General features: G+C 45.0%; 1 protein-coding gene across 2 annotated transcripts; it reads right to left on the reverse strand.

The window, feature by feature from the left end:
• Window positions 1–346: 346 nt before the first annotated feature.
• RNF34 (ring finger protein 34) lies at window positions 347–10,321 on the reverse strand. Of its 2 annotated transcripts, none has more exons than XM_075110740.1 (6): window positions 10,168–10,321; window positions 6,252–6,470; window positions 4,501–4,890; window positions 4,115–4,171; window positions 3,668–3,869; window positions 347–2,208 (listed from the first exon to the last, which is right to left on the reverse strand). In XM_075110740.1, the coding sequence occupies exons 1-6, from the start codon at window positions 10,171–10,173 to the stop codon at window positions 2,021–2,023; spliced, it is 1,062 nt and encodes a 353-aa protein (XP_074966841.1). In that variant the 5' UTR covers window positions 10,174–10,321; the 3' UTR covers window positions 347–2,020. The 2 variants fall into 2 exon arrangements, with proteins under 2 accessions (XP_074966841.1, XP_074966842.1); XM_075110741.1 differs by lacking the exon at window positions 10,168–10,321 and adding an exon at window positions 9,808–10,046.
• Between the last annotated feature and the right edge of the window lie 5,487 nt (window positions 10,322–15,808).

Consider the following 15,808-nt stretch of genomic DNA (forward strand, 5'->3'; position numbering starts at 1 on the left):
AGCTGTGGGGGTGATGCAGGGACCCCCTGGGGTCATGGCTGGGTCTGAGTGTGGAGCAGGTGCTGGGCTCTGGCCCTGGTGAAGGCCAGGATTAACAGCAGAAGCCCCTCTTCCTGCCATGCTCCGAGCAGTACTTCCACAGCACTTGGTCTTTGTCCTGTGCCTGTAAGTTGGCATATTCCAATATTCTACTGAGGAGGGAATAAAACACAGGTACAGGTCTTCCTCAGGCTGGAATCTGCCCGGATTAGTCTGGACGAACACACACATCTCAAGAAGAATGCTAAAGCTTGAGCTGAGTAACCAACAGTTCTCCCAGAGCTGGTTAAGAAAAAGAGACAGAGGCTGAAAGAGCCCATCACAAATCTTTATTAAGCTTGTGTGGCTAATGATCAGCATGGAAATAACAGATGGGGTATGTTTTTCTTCATTAGTTTACCTGCTGAACAGAGGCTCCAGGAGTTAAGTACCATTAAAAAGTTACTTCTAAAAAATAAAGCCATTGAGAGGTTTGCTCCCTTCTGAAAAATAACCAGCATGGTCTCTAAGCTGTGTGTTTTAGTTTGAGGAGGAGCTACTTTCTCTTTTTCAAGCCAGATTAATTTTTCACATCACAGAGGAGCAGGCGTGATGGTGCAGCAGAGGTAAGAGCTCGCAGGTTGTGCAGCCTGGGCAGAACATTTCTCTGGCCATTACTTTGCTAGCATGTGGGAAACTAAAAGGAGAAACTGTAGCTTTGCTCAGGCCTGCTTCAAGGAGACCATCCATGACAGACTGGTTCCTTCCTCACTGCTGTTTTCTTCACAGTGAACTTAAACTCATGCTTGGCCAGGGGCAGCCTGGCCCCAGAACAAGAGCTGTTCTTGCCCTTATCTCCCCCGTGTTGTCTCTCGCAGCCATCCAAGGACTGTTAAAATCCTTGCGCCGAGAGGCCCCTCACCCCCACTGCTGGCACAAAGCCCACCCAGAAACAGGGCTGAGGGCTGACAGTGAGGCAGGTCACCCCACAGCCAGTGGAAGCGTGGTTAGTAGTGACTGGGTCTGGGTTAAAGGTCTGTGAACATGAGGTTTTTAAACAATTGGCATGGCTCCTTTCCCTTGTTCTTAATAAAACCCTCCCCATTTAAGGTTAGTAACACCATACATTCCACATGTTAGCAGCAAGTCATTTCATGACCCTGATTAGTATTCACAGTAACATCAGGTTGTCGGCACATGGAGTACAATCATCACACGCAAGATTAATAGTTACAATAGGCATGGGTGGATTAAGGACCACAATAACATGGGTTACTACACCCCTTTTTAAAAAAATATTTTATTCCTAAACTAGAAAACACCTAGTATTTGGCTACCACACGGCAGAGCCCAGCAAACTGACTGAGCCCTGTGCCATGATGGAGCTTGTTGTACGTTTACAAAGGGTGGCCAAGGCAGTAGATGTGTAACGGCAGACATTCTCAACAAAGCAATCGGCACAAGAGAGATCGCTTAAGGGCTTCTGTGCGGGTACAGTTAATGGCAGTGCTTTCTACTGTATATTGTACTGTTAACACTGTCCCTGCAACAGTGTTCGAACAGTTACATTCTATAATTACTTACAAGCTGAATATTCAACTGATATATTCATTGCTTCTAATGCACTAGGCAACGCAATGCACTAATACGGTCAAGCAACGGTGTTTTCTGACCACTTGCCGAGTACTGAATGCGATAATTAGCGGTGATATTCTTCAGAAGAGAGCAAGAACTGCTGTAAACAGTTTGACGCCAACAGTTTGTGGGTTTGTAAGGTAAGTTAGGCAGCGCTAGTACTGTACACATAGGCATCATGTTGTACTGCCCAACCATAGGATTCAGTATGCTGTAGAAAAATGTTTCACAAACGTCTAGACCCTGATGTTCAAAATGTTGTGTTTATCAAGCACTAAAAAGCTGACCTGTGCCCCACGGTTCGGCCCTCCTGCCCACAGGGATCGTTGTAGGAAGGGCGACTATAAAATCCGTTTTTGGTCTCAGTTTAAGACTTGAACACGTGCACGGCCCGTACAACGTACTGTCGGCAGATGGGGCACTCGCTCATCCTCTTGCCACACTTGGTGCAAGTGACCATGTGGCCGCACTCCAGGAGGACGCAGTCAATCACTGCGTCCATGCAGATCCGACACAGGTTGTCGTCGTTGTCATTCAGCTGCATCTTCTCACCCTCTGAAACAACAGAGAGGGAAGTCATGCATTTGGGCCCTGGAAAACCAGTGAAGCTCTAGCTCAGGCAACTGCTAAAGTATACAGCTAGTTTAGCATGAAGTAGTGCTGCTCCCTGTTCACGGTAGTTTTTCTAACCCACAGCTAAGAATTAATCTATATTCCTTAAAAAGAAAAAAAAACACAAAACCCCAAACCCACATCCCCAAAGAAACAAGAACTAGAAAATCCCTAAGTGAATATCCAGTATTTCTCTTCATTCTTTAAACTCAGAGACCTTTTTCAGTTCAGAACATAATGACTGTGAAATAATGTGCTGGATTAAAATTCAGAGCATGTTGGTCTCCCATCTCTGAGCTTACTTCATTTGGCAGCATGCTCTCCCCAGAAGATTAAACACAATAAAGCAGACTAAGAAGTAGAAGCCTTAAGTAGGACGTAAAGGTGGCAGAACGGAACAAAACCTGTCTGTCTGCAATGACCCTTGACAACATCCCCTGTCAATAACCGAGTGTTCTGTCAGACCATGTTGGGAAAAAAATACATTGTTTTGAGGTCGATTTTTCAGCCAGGTTTTCAATTCCAGTTTATGACCAAACTGAGGGTCTCACTCAAGCCACGTTTGGAAAGTCACTAACGGCCCCCACCTTCACAGTCCTCCTCTGCCCCGATTAGCTTGTTATTTCACATGTGATGGTCACGGCCCCTGCAGCGTATGTGCTGGCACACGCTGGCTGTGAAGTGGGCCAGGGCCAAAATGTTTTCCAGTCACCACAGTCCCCTGTTCTTTACAGCCTGACTGCTGGATGCAGGAATGAAGGCAAGCATTTTCCAAGCTGGTAATGCCATCAGAAAGTTGCCTCTCAGATTGTACTTGGTGAACAGGAATCGATCTGTGGGTATACTACAGTCACACAAGTGAGACTCCAATTGTTGAGTGTAACAGAGGGTAGAAGAAAACTAGACACTGAGCTGCAGCCACAGAACCACCTTATCATGAAAACATGGACTGAGACCAAACCACTTGAACTTGGACTTCTGCCACTGCAGCTTTTAATTCTCTACCACAGTAAAAAACCTGAATTGCTTCGCCTTGTTGACAGCTACTGAGCAGCACTCTCAGTAATACCTTGTGAAACCTAATAAAGGACATGGAGGTGCCAAGTTTCATGTTCTCTGAGGAACTGGTTTTCAGTTGTGCAATTCCACCTTCACTGTGAAAGCTGAGCTCTCTGGGCTTTGGAAAAAAGTCTTGAAAAGCCAGCACACTCCTGGAAAGCTTCACTTACTCACTAGAACCATGTTCAACTACTCTAAATGCAACTTGAGTTGTTAAAATGCACATTCCAGTTGTTCAAGCTGAGCAGCCCAAGGTAGATAACCAGGTCCTGCTGTTGGAAGAACCAGCTACTGGGAACCAGAAAATAAGTAGTCTTAAAGTGAGAATTAAATATAAACTTACGTGTCTTGTGGTTTTCCTCACTCTCTCTGTATAGCCTGCTCACTTTTTCCACAAGTTCCCATTTTTCACAGCATCCTGAGTAGTTGACAAAATTACACGCAAGTATTTCCTTCAGCTGCCGAACGCTCAGCCCTTCAATGTCTTCCAGGCTTGAAATATCAGACAAAGATGCCCTTGCTCGCTTTCTGGACAATCCAGGGGTCTGAAACACATAAATTTATGTTTTTAACTGTCCCGGTAGTTCAGAGCACCAGCTCTGGTGCTACCTTAAGCTGCAGCAGCTTGACTAAAGTTTTATTCTTTTTAAAACAAGTATTTGCAGATATGCATTGCTAGACAGAGTTTACTCTGAAAGAACTAGAGCATGATAGCAAATGTTGACAGAGATCTAAACACTTTATGGTGACACATGCCAAAAATTCATTCTTTTGATAGTTCATCTCTCACCTGCTCTTCTGCGCTTTCTTCTTCTTCATTATTTATAGAAGATCTTTCTGTTTGTCCCTGTGTACAAAATGAAACTAATCAGGATAAACACACATTATCCCTTATAAAATATTTTCCTTTGTACCAAACTGATCATAGCTGACAGTGACATGTTGAAGTTTCAATTGCTACCAATCATTATCAAATTAAGTCACCTCTATCACCTAAACTAGTAATCTTATCTAGTAATCTTCTGGTTTTAGGTGAGAGATACAAAAGGCATTTTTACTGCCACCCTGAACTGCACCAATTGGCATTTTATTTTAAAGCGATGCACACCTATTAAAAACAAACCAACCAACCAACCAAAATCTGTGCTATACCATAAAACACGTTAATTATTGTACCCGTAAAGGTGTTCCATTTCCTGTGCTTCCCCTTCTGTTTGCAAGTTCTCCTTGAGATGACACCGATACAGACATAGAAAATGGATGTGTAAAAAACCCCGAAGTCTGTGACCGTGATGAGTGCAAGCTACTAGTGTCCATATCCTCCTCCGAACCTAACCCATGATGGCACAGCACAAGATCCACCAAGTCTTCTTTCTCTCTGCAAGTATCCGTGGGTATGTTTCTGAGAATCAGATACTGACGCAGATCCTTTACTTTCAATCTCATTAACTGAGGTCGCTGAAAGGCTGTTTCTTGCAGCAAGTGACAAGTGGAACATCTTCTGAGATTCTCTTGTAAGACTGAACAAACTGAGCAAAAATCCTTCTTGCAGTCACAACACACGTGCTAAGTAGAAACAGAAAATAACCATTGAGCTGTGTGTCACAGAAAACTGATCTAGACCCTGTGCTTTCCTTCTCCAGGCTACATAATTCACTATTAGTGGCTTAACTGTCAATTTTGACATATATAATTTTTTATCATTTAAGCCTAGAAAACTGCCCTGTCAAATAGTTCTGCAGGCATTCCAAGTGCTTTTGTAGCACTACTGCCAGCTGATTTGAGGTTTCAGTGAAAAAACACTATGAATAAACAAATAAATTACTCAAGTTGTCTTTTAGACAATAAATGAAAGCCAGTCAATTTTATGGTATATAAAAATACTTTTCAATACACTAAGCGTAACTGCTCTTTTCACATGTGTAAAAACCAATATAATCCCCCAACTTTAAAGAACATACTTTTTCCTCCACTGATTCAAAGAATTCAAAGTAGGCCTTAAATATGATGAATCACATGGTAGGTAAACACTTCCAAATGCGTGGATGTAATTTCTGAAGAGAGCTTTGTTCTAAAGACTCACTACAATTCACAAAAGCTGGAATAGGCAAGGCGTTCAGCAGCATTTTTAAAAGGCTATCGCATCTGCTGTGAACAGATCCAAACTCTTCAAGTTTTTCGGGATTTTAGTAAATTAACTTCAGAAAACATCCCCACACAACACTTAGTTCAACAAAGCATTTGCCAATCAAACGGAACACATAGAAAGGGGGAAACTGAGCACACAAACTGAAGAAAGAGGCTTCATGCTTATCAAAAAGAGCTGCAGAGAATTAGGTTGCTGAGTGGACAAAATAATGATGCTGGACAATAATGATACATAGAAATAATACCAAACAATCTCAATTTTATTTATCTGCATTAACCCACCAACCTGCCTCCAAATGAAGGAAAAGGCTGTTGGAGTGCCAGAGCATTTAACAGAACTAAACCTGGTTAGAAAACAGGCAGAATTACACAAGTATTTAACAGAAAGAAGCCGTGATATGAAATTACAAATTTTTAGCTTTTCCATCATCTGGTTTGCTCATTCCAGCACCCAACCACTACATTTGGTATCATCTTCAAAACCAGACGTGTTTTAACATTTAAGATTCTGAAGCTAAAACACGCACCTTACGAATTAGAATCCACTAATTTTTAGGTCGGGCCAGATCCAGTGTGTCACTGATTAATGAACATCAGACCTCTTAACTTCTAATCCTGCCTGACATTAATTTCCTGTGACCTCAGAATAGGCACTTACTCCCTTCATGGCTATCTGCCTTGGGTTTCCTTATCTAAGGGAAAACGCACATTCACCTCCTAGTATGGCTACACATTAGTTCCTATGAGTAAAAATATTGTGTAACAGGAGAAATACTCACTTTTTTCCTAAAAACTGAAAAGGAAAGTCCACAGGCTTTGCAGACTATGTTAGCGCCCGCTGCAGCTGGAGATGGATATGCTGAGAAGTCTGTATTTGGTGTGAATCTGAATGGGCCAGCACCTCCACCAAAGCCAGCCTGCTGGCCACGGACAGCTCCAGTACCCATGACTTCATTCAGCAATCCACAGCAGGAAGCCCACATGGAAGTAGCTCCCGCCTGAAAATGTTCACAAAGCAAAAAAAAAAAAAATTAATATCTGAAAGCCCCTGTCAGATGTGACCCACTACTGAAGAGCTACTTCATTCTGTCTGTCATCATCCCAAAAGCATGTGGTGTCAATTCCCACAGCACCAGGAATTCGGCACACTAACGTCTATAACAGCCCAATAATCTCCACTTCCCAGCTGCAAACCAAAGTAGGTAAGATTAGCTTCTGAGAGGCTCACACAGGCACAAGGAGCTCATTTTCATAACTCCTTTTCTAGCAGTGTTCTGCACAAAAAGGGTAAGGAATCTGAGGAGGTAACGCAATAGCAGAGCAAAGAAGGAAGAGACTAACTACCGATTGTAGGTGAGGGGCAAAAACCTGAGATGATGACAGACAGCAACACAACAATTTATCATAATTAGCACAGAGCTGTCCCCTGCAGGATCTTCTTCAGAACTAATCCAGCTCTTACATGACTCGCAATAAAACTCTCTCTAAAAAAACGTTTCTGGGTCTTCAAATTTCAAAGTAACAAACCAATCTTCATTAGAAACTAGTTATGATCTAGTTTCTCTGAGGGGGAATTGTTTTTCAAGAGCTCTCTAAGCCTGCTGCTGCTTTGTTGTCATACAAAATGTCTAACAAAAATTTAAATAACTCTAAAATGAACTTATTCTATATCGACTGGATTAAATTGTATGACTCAACTGAAATCTTAAGACACTACAAAAAAAATTCTAAATACATAAATAAATTGCTACTTTTTACCCTTGAAAGCCTTTAGCACTAGATTCTCTATCCAAAGTGCATATTCTACTCAAAATGGAATTTGGACTCCAAGTTGTTCAGGTCACATGTTTAATCACTGTCACATGGCTCACTGAAACCTACTAAAAAAAAAAAACCCATGCAAACAGAATCACATCAGGTTCTTTCTGAAAGGAAGCTGAGTGGTACCACTTCCTTTAAACATAATTTTTTTTCATACTTTCTTAACTATGCTGGTTAGAGTTGTTCTGTTTTTAATTCCAGGGCAGAATCTTTTTCTTCCCCAAAGCGCAAAAGACATAAAATAATTGCTTTTGAGACTTGTAGTTCTTGCTGTGAAACCCAGACCAACCAGAGCACTCACTTCAGCTCAGTAATGATGGTGCTTTAGTTACTCTAGTAACCAGACTAATTTCTATATTAAATTGCACATTTCCCCTGAACCAAACACAGTCCTGTTAGATTTGTGGGAACTTAACACAATAGCTGGGGATATGCTGGAACGTCCCCTTTCAAACCACTGAGCACAAAAGGCAAGAAAAGAGTCCTCGCTCTGGTTTATAGAGAAGCTGTGAGAAACAATGCTATATGACCAAACATGTTCTACAACACCACCTTCATATAAGTGCCTTAAGTATGGAACGTCAAAAGCATCTCCAACCCACACAAACCTGGTACTCCACTTTTACTGTTGTAAGCTGACATTAAAAGTGTTGCAATACAGTGAAATATTGAACGCTGTCATTTTGCTTCCGAGCCGTTCAACACATAACACTGTGTGCAGTAATAACATCAAATTTACACGCAACAAGTTAAATTCACTAGTCTAATTTTACAGGTATTTCAAGAGCAAAATTCATCCCAGGCATAACAAGAAACCTGCATGCTTTGGGCACCCCATGCATGGGAGAAAACCCTCCTAAGCTTCCTGTGAACGGAGTTTGAGGGGGATGAACTCCAGCAGCTCTTCCCTGACCTCCAGCAACGACGCAGGTAGCCCCAGCACGTGGCTGAGCTCACAGACACACCATGCGCTTGGAGCCTGTCTGATGTGTCATCAGACTTCCATGACAATCATTAAACTATCATCAAACTAAGACTTGTTTTCTACTTTTCAATAATAGTGGAAACAGGTCAGTATTAATTTTTCTATACATAACAAGTTTTGATAATTATCCGAGTTCACTAGGCAAGAGTAATTAACTTTTCAGAAATACATTCTGAAAGCCAATAACTTCATCCAAGTGAGCTCCAAGTTTTAAAAACCGGGACTTTTGAAAAATATTTTTTTCTCATCTTAAGGAAAAGTTGTCAGTTGCAGAAACATTAAGAATACTTGAAGAATTAGAGTAAAAACTAATGAGCTAGCTTTATATTTAAAAGATTTAAAAATAGGCACATACAAATAACAGGAACATAAAACAATGAACCAAAAGGGTCTATCAGAATTCAGCTTCCTTCATTATATGATCTTTTCAGGGGTCAGGGCAGCAGCAGGACACACAGTGACTAAAACGACATAACATAGTTGCTACGACAACCCTTGCCTGACAGTTCTTAGACTGATCTTATTCAAGACCCTGTAACAACTGCTCAGACATCACTGTCAACACTAGATAAACATACACTTTGCAAGTTTTTGTTACCTGTTTTTGACAGATGACTGTTGCTAGTATCAAACAAAATCTCTTTGCACTTACTGCTGAGCATTCAGTCATTTTAAGGTGAAAGGTAAGGCAACACGGACATCGTTCATTTTCTCCTTAACCTAAGTCAACCGTGGATCCTTTCTACACACCAGTGTCATTAACCAGTAATTGAATTACAGCGTCTAGACTCTTATTACTCCGTAAAAGAAATTAGACCATTGCTGTGTTGGTGCTGAAAAGCACCAACACAAGACGCAAAAGAGACACACTAAAATAAAAACTGCCTTCCCTTGAAAACATATAAGAAAGTATATACAACTTGCAAATTGTATAAATTTTGCCAATTTCTGCACCAAAAGCCTTCCCAACTACATCAGTCACCACTTCTATATTCTCTTTGCACAAGCTGACATCAGCTATCTTCTGTCTCCATACCTATGTGCATCCTATAGGGCAAAATACTGCGTTTGAACTCCGCTCTATTTTTATTTGGCTGTAAGGGCGGTTAGTAACCTGAGGGGAATATCACCTCAGAAAGACTCCCCCCGAAGAACCTGGGAGGCTGCATGCCGCTCCGTAGGCATCTGTGCGAGCAGGATGTGCTATCAAAGCCAGCAGACCAAGAGCAGAGCAGCAGAAGGGATTTTATCCTCTTTTTTTCAGCTGAAATTTCGTCTTCACACACACCCCGAGAGCAAGCAAAGCTTTGTCAGGGCTCGAGCAGCCCTCGCAACCCGCCGAACCGAGAGATCCCGGGTCACCGCAGCCCTCAGCCCTGACCCGAAAGCACAACGGCAGCCCCGGAGGCGGAGAAGCGCCTTTGGGGAGCGAACCCCGCGGCCGGCCGGAGCGGAGCGGGCCCTGCCCGCCAGCCCCCAGCACACACCGGCTCCCAACCGTCCCCCCTCACAGGCGCAGCCCCACGCACCGCCCCGAGCCCGGCTCCGTCCCGCTCGGAGCTCCGCTAGTCCTTCAGCCGTCGCCGGCGGGGATCAACCGCGGGCCCTGTGTGGAGACGAGGGTGGGGGCTTGCCTCAGGCGGCGGCGCCAGGCCTCGCCCGGCTGCTGAGTCAGTGAAGGGCGCCGGGGCTCCCCGGCCCGGGCATCCCTCGGTAACGGGGCAGGCCCGGGGAGCGGCCGCGGCCCGGCGGCCTGAGGCGAGGAGGGAGAGGCGGCACGGCCCGTCCCACCGGGGTCCCGGCCCCGTCACGCGCCGGTTCGCCCCCCGCCTCCCTCCCCGCAGCGAGGGGAAAGACACTCTCCCGGCCAGAGGGAAGCCCCCCTTTACCTTCATGGCCGCTTCGCCACCGCCGTTCTCGCACCGTCCGCCGCCGCCTCAACCGGGCGCCGTCCGCCGCGGCGAGCCCCGGCGCCGACCCCCCCCCCGCCAGAGAGCCCCCGCCCTGCGCGGCGCTCCAGCGGGCCGCCTCACGGAGGGCGGGCCTTTCCGCCACGCCGCACGCCATTGGTTGTCCCGCGGACAGCGAGCGGGCGGAGCCAATAGGAGGAGAGGAAAAGCCTGTGTGTTGCCGGGGTGGGGGAGGGCGCGGAAATACCGCTCAAACGCGGAAAGGAGAGGCCACCGGCGGATGTGAGTGCGTCCGCAGTGATGTCACTGAAATAAGAGAGAACCTTGACCTCACGGGTTTGGGTTGTTTCGGTTTTTTCCTGTGTACTTAAGCAGGTGTACCCCGACGCCAGGCGCTACCGGTCCTCCAAGGCGATGAAGGTGGCCGTCCGCCGTGGGGAGTAAGGGGGTCTGGCACAGGGCTGGGGGTGACTCCAACAGTCACCAAAATTCAGGTGTTTTAGCATCTCTGCCTACAAGCAGGGGTTTGTCACAAAGAGAATTAAAAGCCTCGGTGCTGTAGGCGACAGACCAAAGTGCTGATTATGCTACCAAGTCCTTTGGTGATAATCTTTAAATAATAGAAAAGAAGGGTTTTTATTTAAAAATCCAGTTCCAGCTAGGTTCTAGATGCCATTATTATTTTCTCTATGCTATGAATTAGGTATATATAAAAAATAATAATCATACTTTCTAAGAACTGAAAACTTTTACCCAGAAGATTACATTAAGGAAACCCCCAACAACACAAACCCAACCAAGTCTTCAGGAAAGCTTTACGTAAGAGCACACAGGGCCAAGAACAAAGGAGGCCTTTGCCAAAAAGAGGTGCAGACAAAAGTGGCTGAAAATAAATTTTGACCACAAATCAGATTTACCCATACAAAATATTGCATGCAATCTTTAATAATTTCTTCAAGCTGGATCTATTTTTGGAGCAAGTCAGATATAAGAACTGAGGCCAAAAAAAAAAAAGTATGTAACTGCCATGAGAATGGCAGAGTCTTGGCAGCTTTAGCATCAATAGCAGATACTTCATGCAGTCCAACTTCTGGATTTGCACTGACACCATATCTTAATTCAAAATCAGATCATCTCTTTGGAAATGCTTATGTTCCTCACAAGGTTTTGATGCTATGAACTTTTACACATAATTTAATTTAAAATGTCACATTAGTTTTTTGGATTTATTTCAAGAATAGCTGGCAATTTTAGTCAAAGCAACTGAAAAGATAGTGAAAAGCCTTGTGTTGGAACAAGCAATGGCACATTTCTCATGCAAGAGATTGCTTTAAGACACCTTAAGAAATATCAGCACAGTTTGTTTTTTGAAAACTTCTATGTCACCTAAATTCTCTCAATTTAGAGAGTCATCCCTGAAGTACCAAATTATACACAGATTTTTTTAAAATAATCTTACATTAAAACATTAGATCTCATGCAGCCGCTGTAAGCAGGGTAAAAGCTCTGTCCCACAGATGAGACAAATCAGGCAAAATCTAATTTTTTTCCTTTAGCTCTGTTAAGGACTTGCCAACAAGAAATCCTCCCAAACACAGATGTTTTAGGGAGTAACGTGGGCCTGACAGAGCTGAGATCTGGTGACTCTGCTGGCAGCTGCAGTTGCCACTCCTGCCTTATTTTGGGCAGATCTTGATGAATCATATTCTTAATGTGTGATTTGAGATCACTTTTAATGTATTAGCCTGTCTAAATTGTAACCACGTAGACTGTTTTTAAATGAGGGTCTTTAACTCCGTCAGCTACTCTGTGGCTGAAAAGTAGCATTTGCAGAGGTTCTATTAATAAAAAGTCTTGTCCTCGCTGAACCTTCTGGATTGTGCCAAAGAAGCATTAAAAGATTTAAATCTATTAATGCTAGATGTCCCATTTCCTTCTGCTGTGAAATAACAAGTGTTGATGACTTGCTGCAGCTCGGTAATCCCCCAAGGTTTTACATATCACGAGAGAGCGAGGTAGGAATATTCATTTATTTTTAATGTAACACTTTGCAAAATTTTATAGTAAAGTTAAAAAAATAAAAGGTTAATCACTGGGCTTTATTTGGGAATTTCAGATTGGATATTACTGCCTGTGGGAAGAATCATTACAGTATTCACTTTTTATACCAGAGACACACAGTACTTCGGAATAAACTTTTGATGAGGTCTTCTGATTACTGAGACTTGGTTTGACAGATCCAGTGTTGCACTAAATGTCCCCAAACCCAGGCAGTGACTATTTCATACTCCATAAGCTCAGGCACATCACTCGGGGGTGTCAGCCTATTTTAGGTAAGATAAAAGATTACTTTTTCAATTGCATTACCTAATCTTGAATTTAATATGACCAAAATAATCTCTTGCTGCTTATTTGGAGGGCTGGTTTTTAGGCACGCGAGTTTATGTAAATATGCTTAAAAAGTGAATTCTAAATGTTCTCTGTACCACATGCCGAAGGATTGTCAGCAGTGTTTGCACGTTGGCTTCAGAGAATTACACAGAAATGTCAGAACCAGATGTATGTCATTTCCTTTTTCCTCCGAGTTCTGCACACGCTGGCTGCAGCCTGGCCTTTATCTCATCTCCTGCCCCTCCCTGCCAAGCCACTTCACCATTTCAGTGTTTCCACCCAAGCTGTTGTACTTCATTTTCACAGAGTCATAGAATCATATGATTCCTGAGTCTTATGGTCCTGGGACCTTGGAAGGGACCCGCAAGGATTGTCAAGTCCAACTCCTGTCCCTGCACAGGTCAACCCCAAATTCACACCATGTCTCTGAGGGCCTTGTCCAAGTGTTTCTTGAATATCACCAGATTTGGCACAGTGATGCCTCCCTGGGGAGCCTGTTCCAGGGCTCCACCACCCTCTGGGGGAAGAATCTTTTCCTAATATCCAATCTAACCCTCCCCTGGCACATCTCCCTGCCATTCCCTCGGGTCCTGTCATGGGTCACCAGAGAGAACAGACCAGTGCCTGCCCCTCCACCTCCCCTTGTGAGGAAGCTGCAGACCGCAATGTAGTCAGGCATTGGAACAGACTGCCCAGAGAGCTGGTGAAGTCACCATCTCTGGAGGTGTTAAAAAAATGTGTAGACATGGCACTTCAGGACATGGTTTAGGAGACCTGGGGGGTGTTGGGTTGGCAGTTGGACTTGATGATCTTAGAGGTCTTTTCCAGCCTTAATGATTCTATGAGGTCTGCCCTCAGTCTCCTCCAGGCTGAACAAACCAAGTTACTTTAGCTGCTCCTCATATGGTTTCCCCTCTAAACCCTTTACCGACTTTGTGGCCCTCCTCTGGACACTCTCTAGTAGCTTTGTATACTTAATGTACTGTGGTGCCCAAACTACACACAGTACTCGAGGTGAGGCCGCACCAGCGCAGAGCAAACCCAGACAATCCCCTCCCTTGACTGGCTGCAATGCAGTGCTTGATGTACCCCAGGGCACAGTTGGCCCTCCTGGGTGCCAGGGCACGCTGTTGGCTCATGTTCAACTTGCCATCGACCAGAACCCCCAGGTCTCTCTCTGCAGAGCTGCTCTCCAGCCTCTCATTCCCCAGTCTGTATGTACATCCAGGGTTGCCGTGCCCCATGTGCAAAATCCAGCACTTGCCTTTGTTAAACTTCGAACAGTTGGTGATTGCCCAGCTCTCCAGTCTGTCCAGATCTCTCTGCAGGGCCTCTCTGCTCTCAAGCGTGTCAATAGCTCCTCCCAATTTTGGGTCATCAGCAAACATAATTAGTATTCCTTCCAGTCCTGCATCCAAATCATTTATGAAGACATTAAAGAGTACTGGCCCGAAGATGGATTCCTGCAGAATCCCGCTAGAGACTGGCCGCCAGCCCAATGTAACCCCATTTACTATGACCCTTTGAGCCCAACCCATCAGCCCATTGCTCACCCACTGCACTACATGTTTATCCAGCTGTGTGCTGGGCATATTGTCCAGGAGGATACTGTGAGAGACAGTATCAAAAGCTTTACTGAAATCCAAAAAGATCACATCAACTGGCTTTCCTTGGTCAACTAGATGAGTGACCTTGTCATGGAAAGAAATTAAGTTTGTCAGGCAGGACTTTGCCCTCGTGAATCTGTGCTGGCTGGGACCAATGATTGAGTTGTCTTTCAGGTGTTTTTCAAAAACTCCCTGAATAATCTTCTCCATAATTTTGCCAGGCATAGAAGTGAGACTGACAGGCCTGTAGTTACCAGGGTCATCCCTGTTGCCCTTCTTGAAAACTGGGACAACATTTGCCAGCTTCCAGTCAACTGGGACTTCTCCGGATTCCCAAGAGCATTGAAAAATCATTGAGAGAGGTCTCACTGTGACATCAGCCAGCTCTTTAAGTACCCTCAGATGAATTTAATCAGGCCTCATCGACTTAGAGGGATCCAGCTGGATTTTCAGGAAATGTCAGTAAATTGACCTTTATAACAAAATAGCTTTAGTTATTTCCTGGGTTTTATATTCGGATATACTTCAATGAGTATTAGTTCACTGAGGTCTAGGAAGCTATCATTAATTATGCCAGCAACAACTAACTACAACATTAAGTTTCTTAAATGTAAATGTATTCTAGAAAATTACTCCACGCTTAATTTGCCTCCTCTCCCTCTCATCACCCACCCCAGGCATGAATCAGGAACAACTCAACTGAAATCCCCAGGGATGTGCAGATGTGTAATAATACTGAGTTTTGTTTTGCTCTCACTTACAAAAATGAGAACTATTAGAATAATTGGAGTACTTTCTTTGGGAACAAGATGCCTTAATAAAGTACTTTAACAAATTATTGAGAAAATAAAAACTTATGCGTGGAAATATCCTTATTGCACAATTAATTCACAAGAAATCCAATCCAACAGGAGTGAGTTCACTCCATGGTGTTCTCTGGCTGCACCACGGAAACACTCACATCAGTGCATGGATCAGTCTCCTCACATGGCCCAGCGAATCCCCTCATGGCCTCTTCCATTACTGGCTGTGGAGAAACACCGTGTCCTCGCCAAGCCGCTGTGCCTCAGGCTGCCCAGCATGGCTCTCCTCACCTGGACACACGGGGCCGACCCTGCTTGCAGCAACACTGGCAGCGGTCATGCCTTCCTCAGAGGGCTGCAGCATGTCCACGAAGGGCCGCAAGGATCCCCAGGACCTTGCGGGGTCATGATTCAGGTGTTGGCCCCTCTGTGCTGCCAACCCTGGCCCTTGCAGGCCCCACGGACTGTGGTGCCAGCAGTGTGGAGGCCCATGTCGATGGAGATGTGACCCGCTGCTGCGCTGTGGGTGATAACGGGCCGTGGCCAACCCACAGGGAGGCTGGCCATAGCTCACCACAGCCCACAGGCCTAGCTGAGCGGCTGCGGCGGCAGCTCGGAAGAGGCCCGGGGCGATGCAGCGCGCCCGACGGCCCAGCGCGGCTTCCCCGAGGCGGCGCCCCGCAGATCCTTGTCTCCCCGGAACGTCTCCCCTGCGCTTGTGCCGCCAGCCGGCCCCGCCGTGGCGGCGCACAACTCCCTCTCTGATTGGTTGCGGTGCGACCCGCGTGACGGCGACGGCGGCGACGATTGGCCGGCGGG

Source organism: Phalacrocorax aristotelis, chromosome 15 (assembly GCF_949628215.1).
Source record: "Phalacrocorax aristotelis chromosome 15, bGulAri2.1, whole genome shotgun sequence".
NCBI classification, from domain to species: Eukaryota; Metazoa; Chordata; class Aves; order Suliformes; family Phalacrocoracidae; genus Phalacrocorax; species Phalacrocorax aristotelis.

Bases quoted from the DNA above. Each gene is read 5' to 3' on its own strand.
- RNF34 (XM_075110740.1), bottom strand. The intron at 4,891-6,251 runs GTGAGTATTTCT...GTTTCTACTTAG, and splicing joins TTTCAGTTTTTAGGAAAAAA to CACGTGTGTTGTGACTGCAA. The intron at 4,172-4,500 runs GTACAATAATTA...TTTTGTACACAG, and splicing joins GAAATGGAACACCTTTACGG to GGACAAACAGAAAGATCTTC.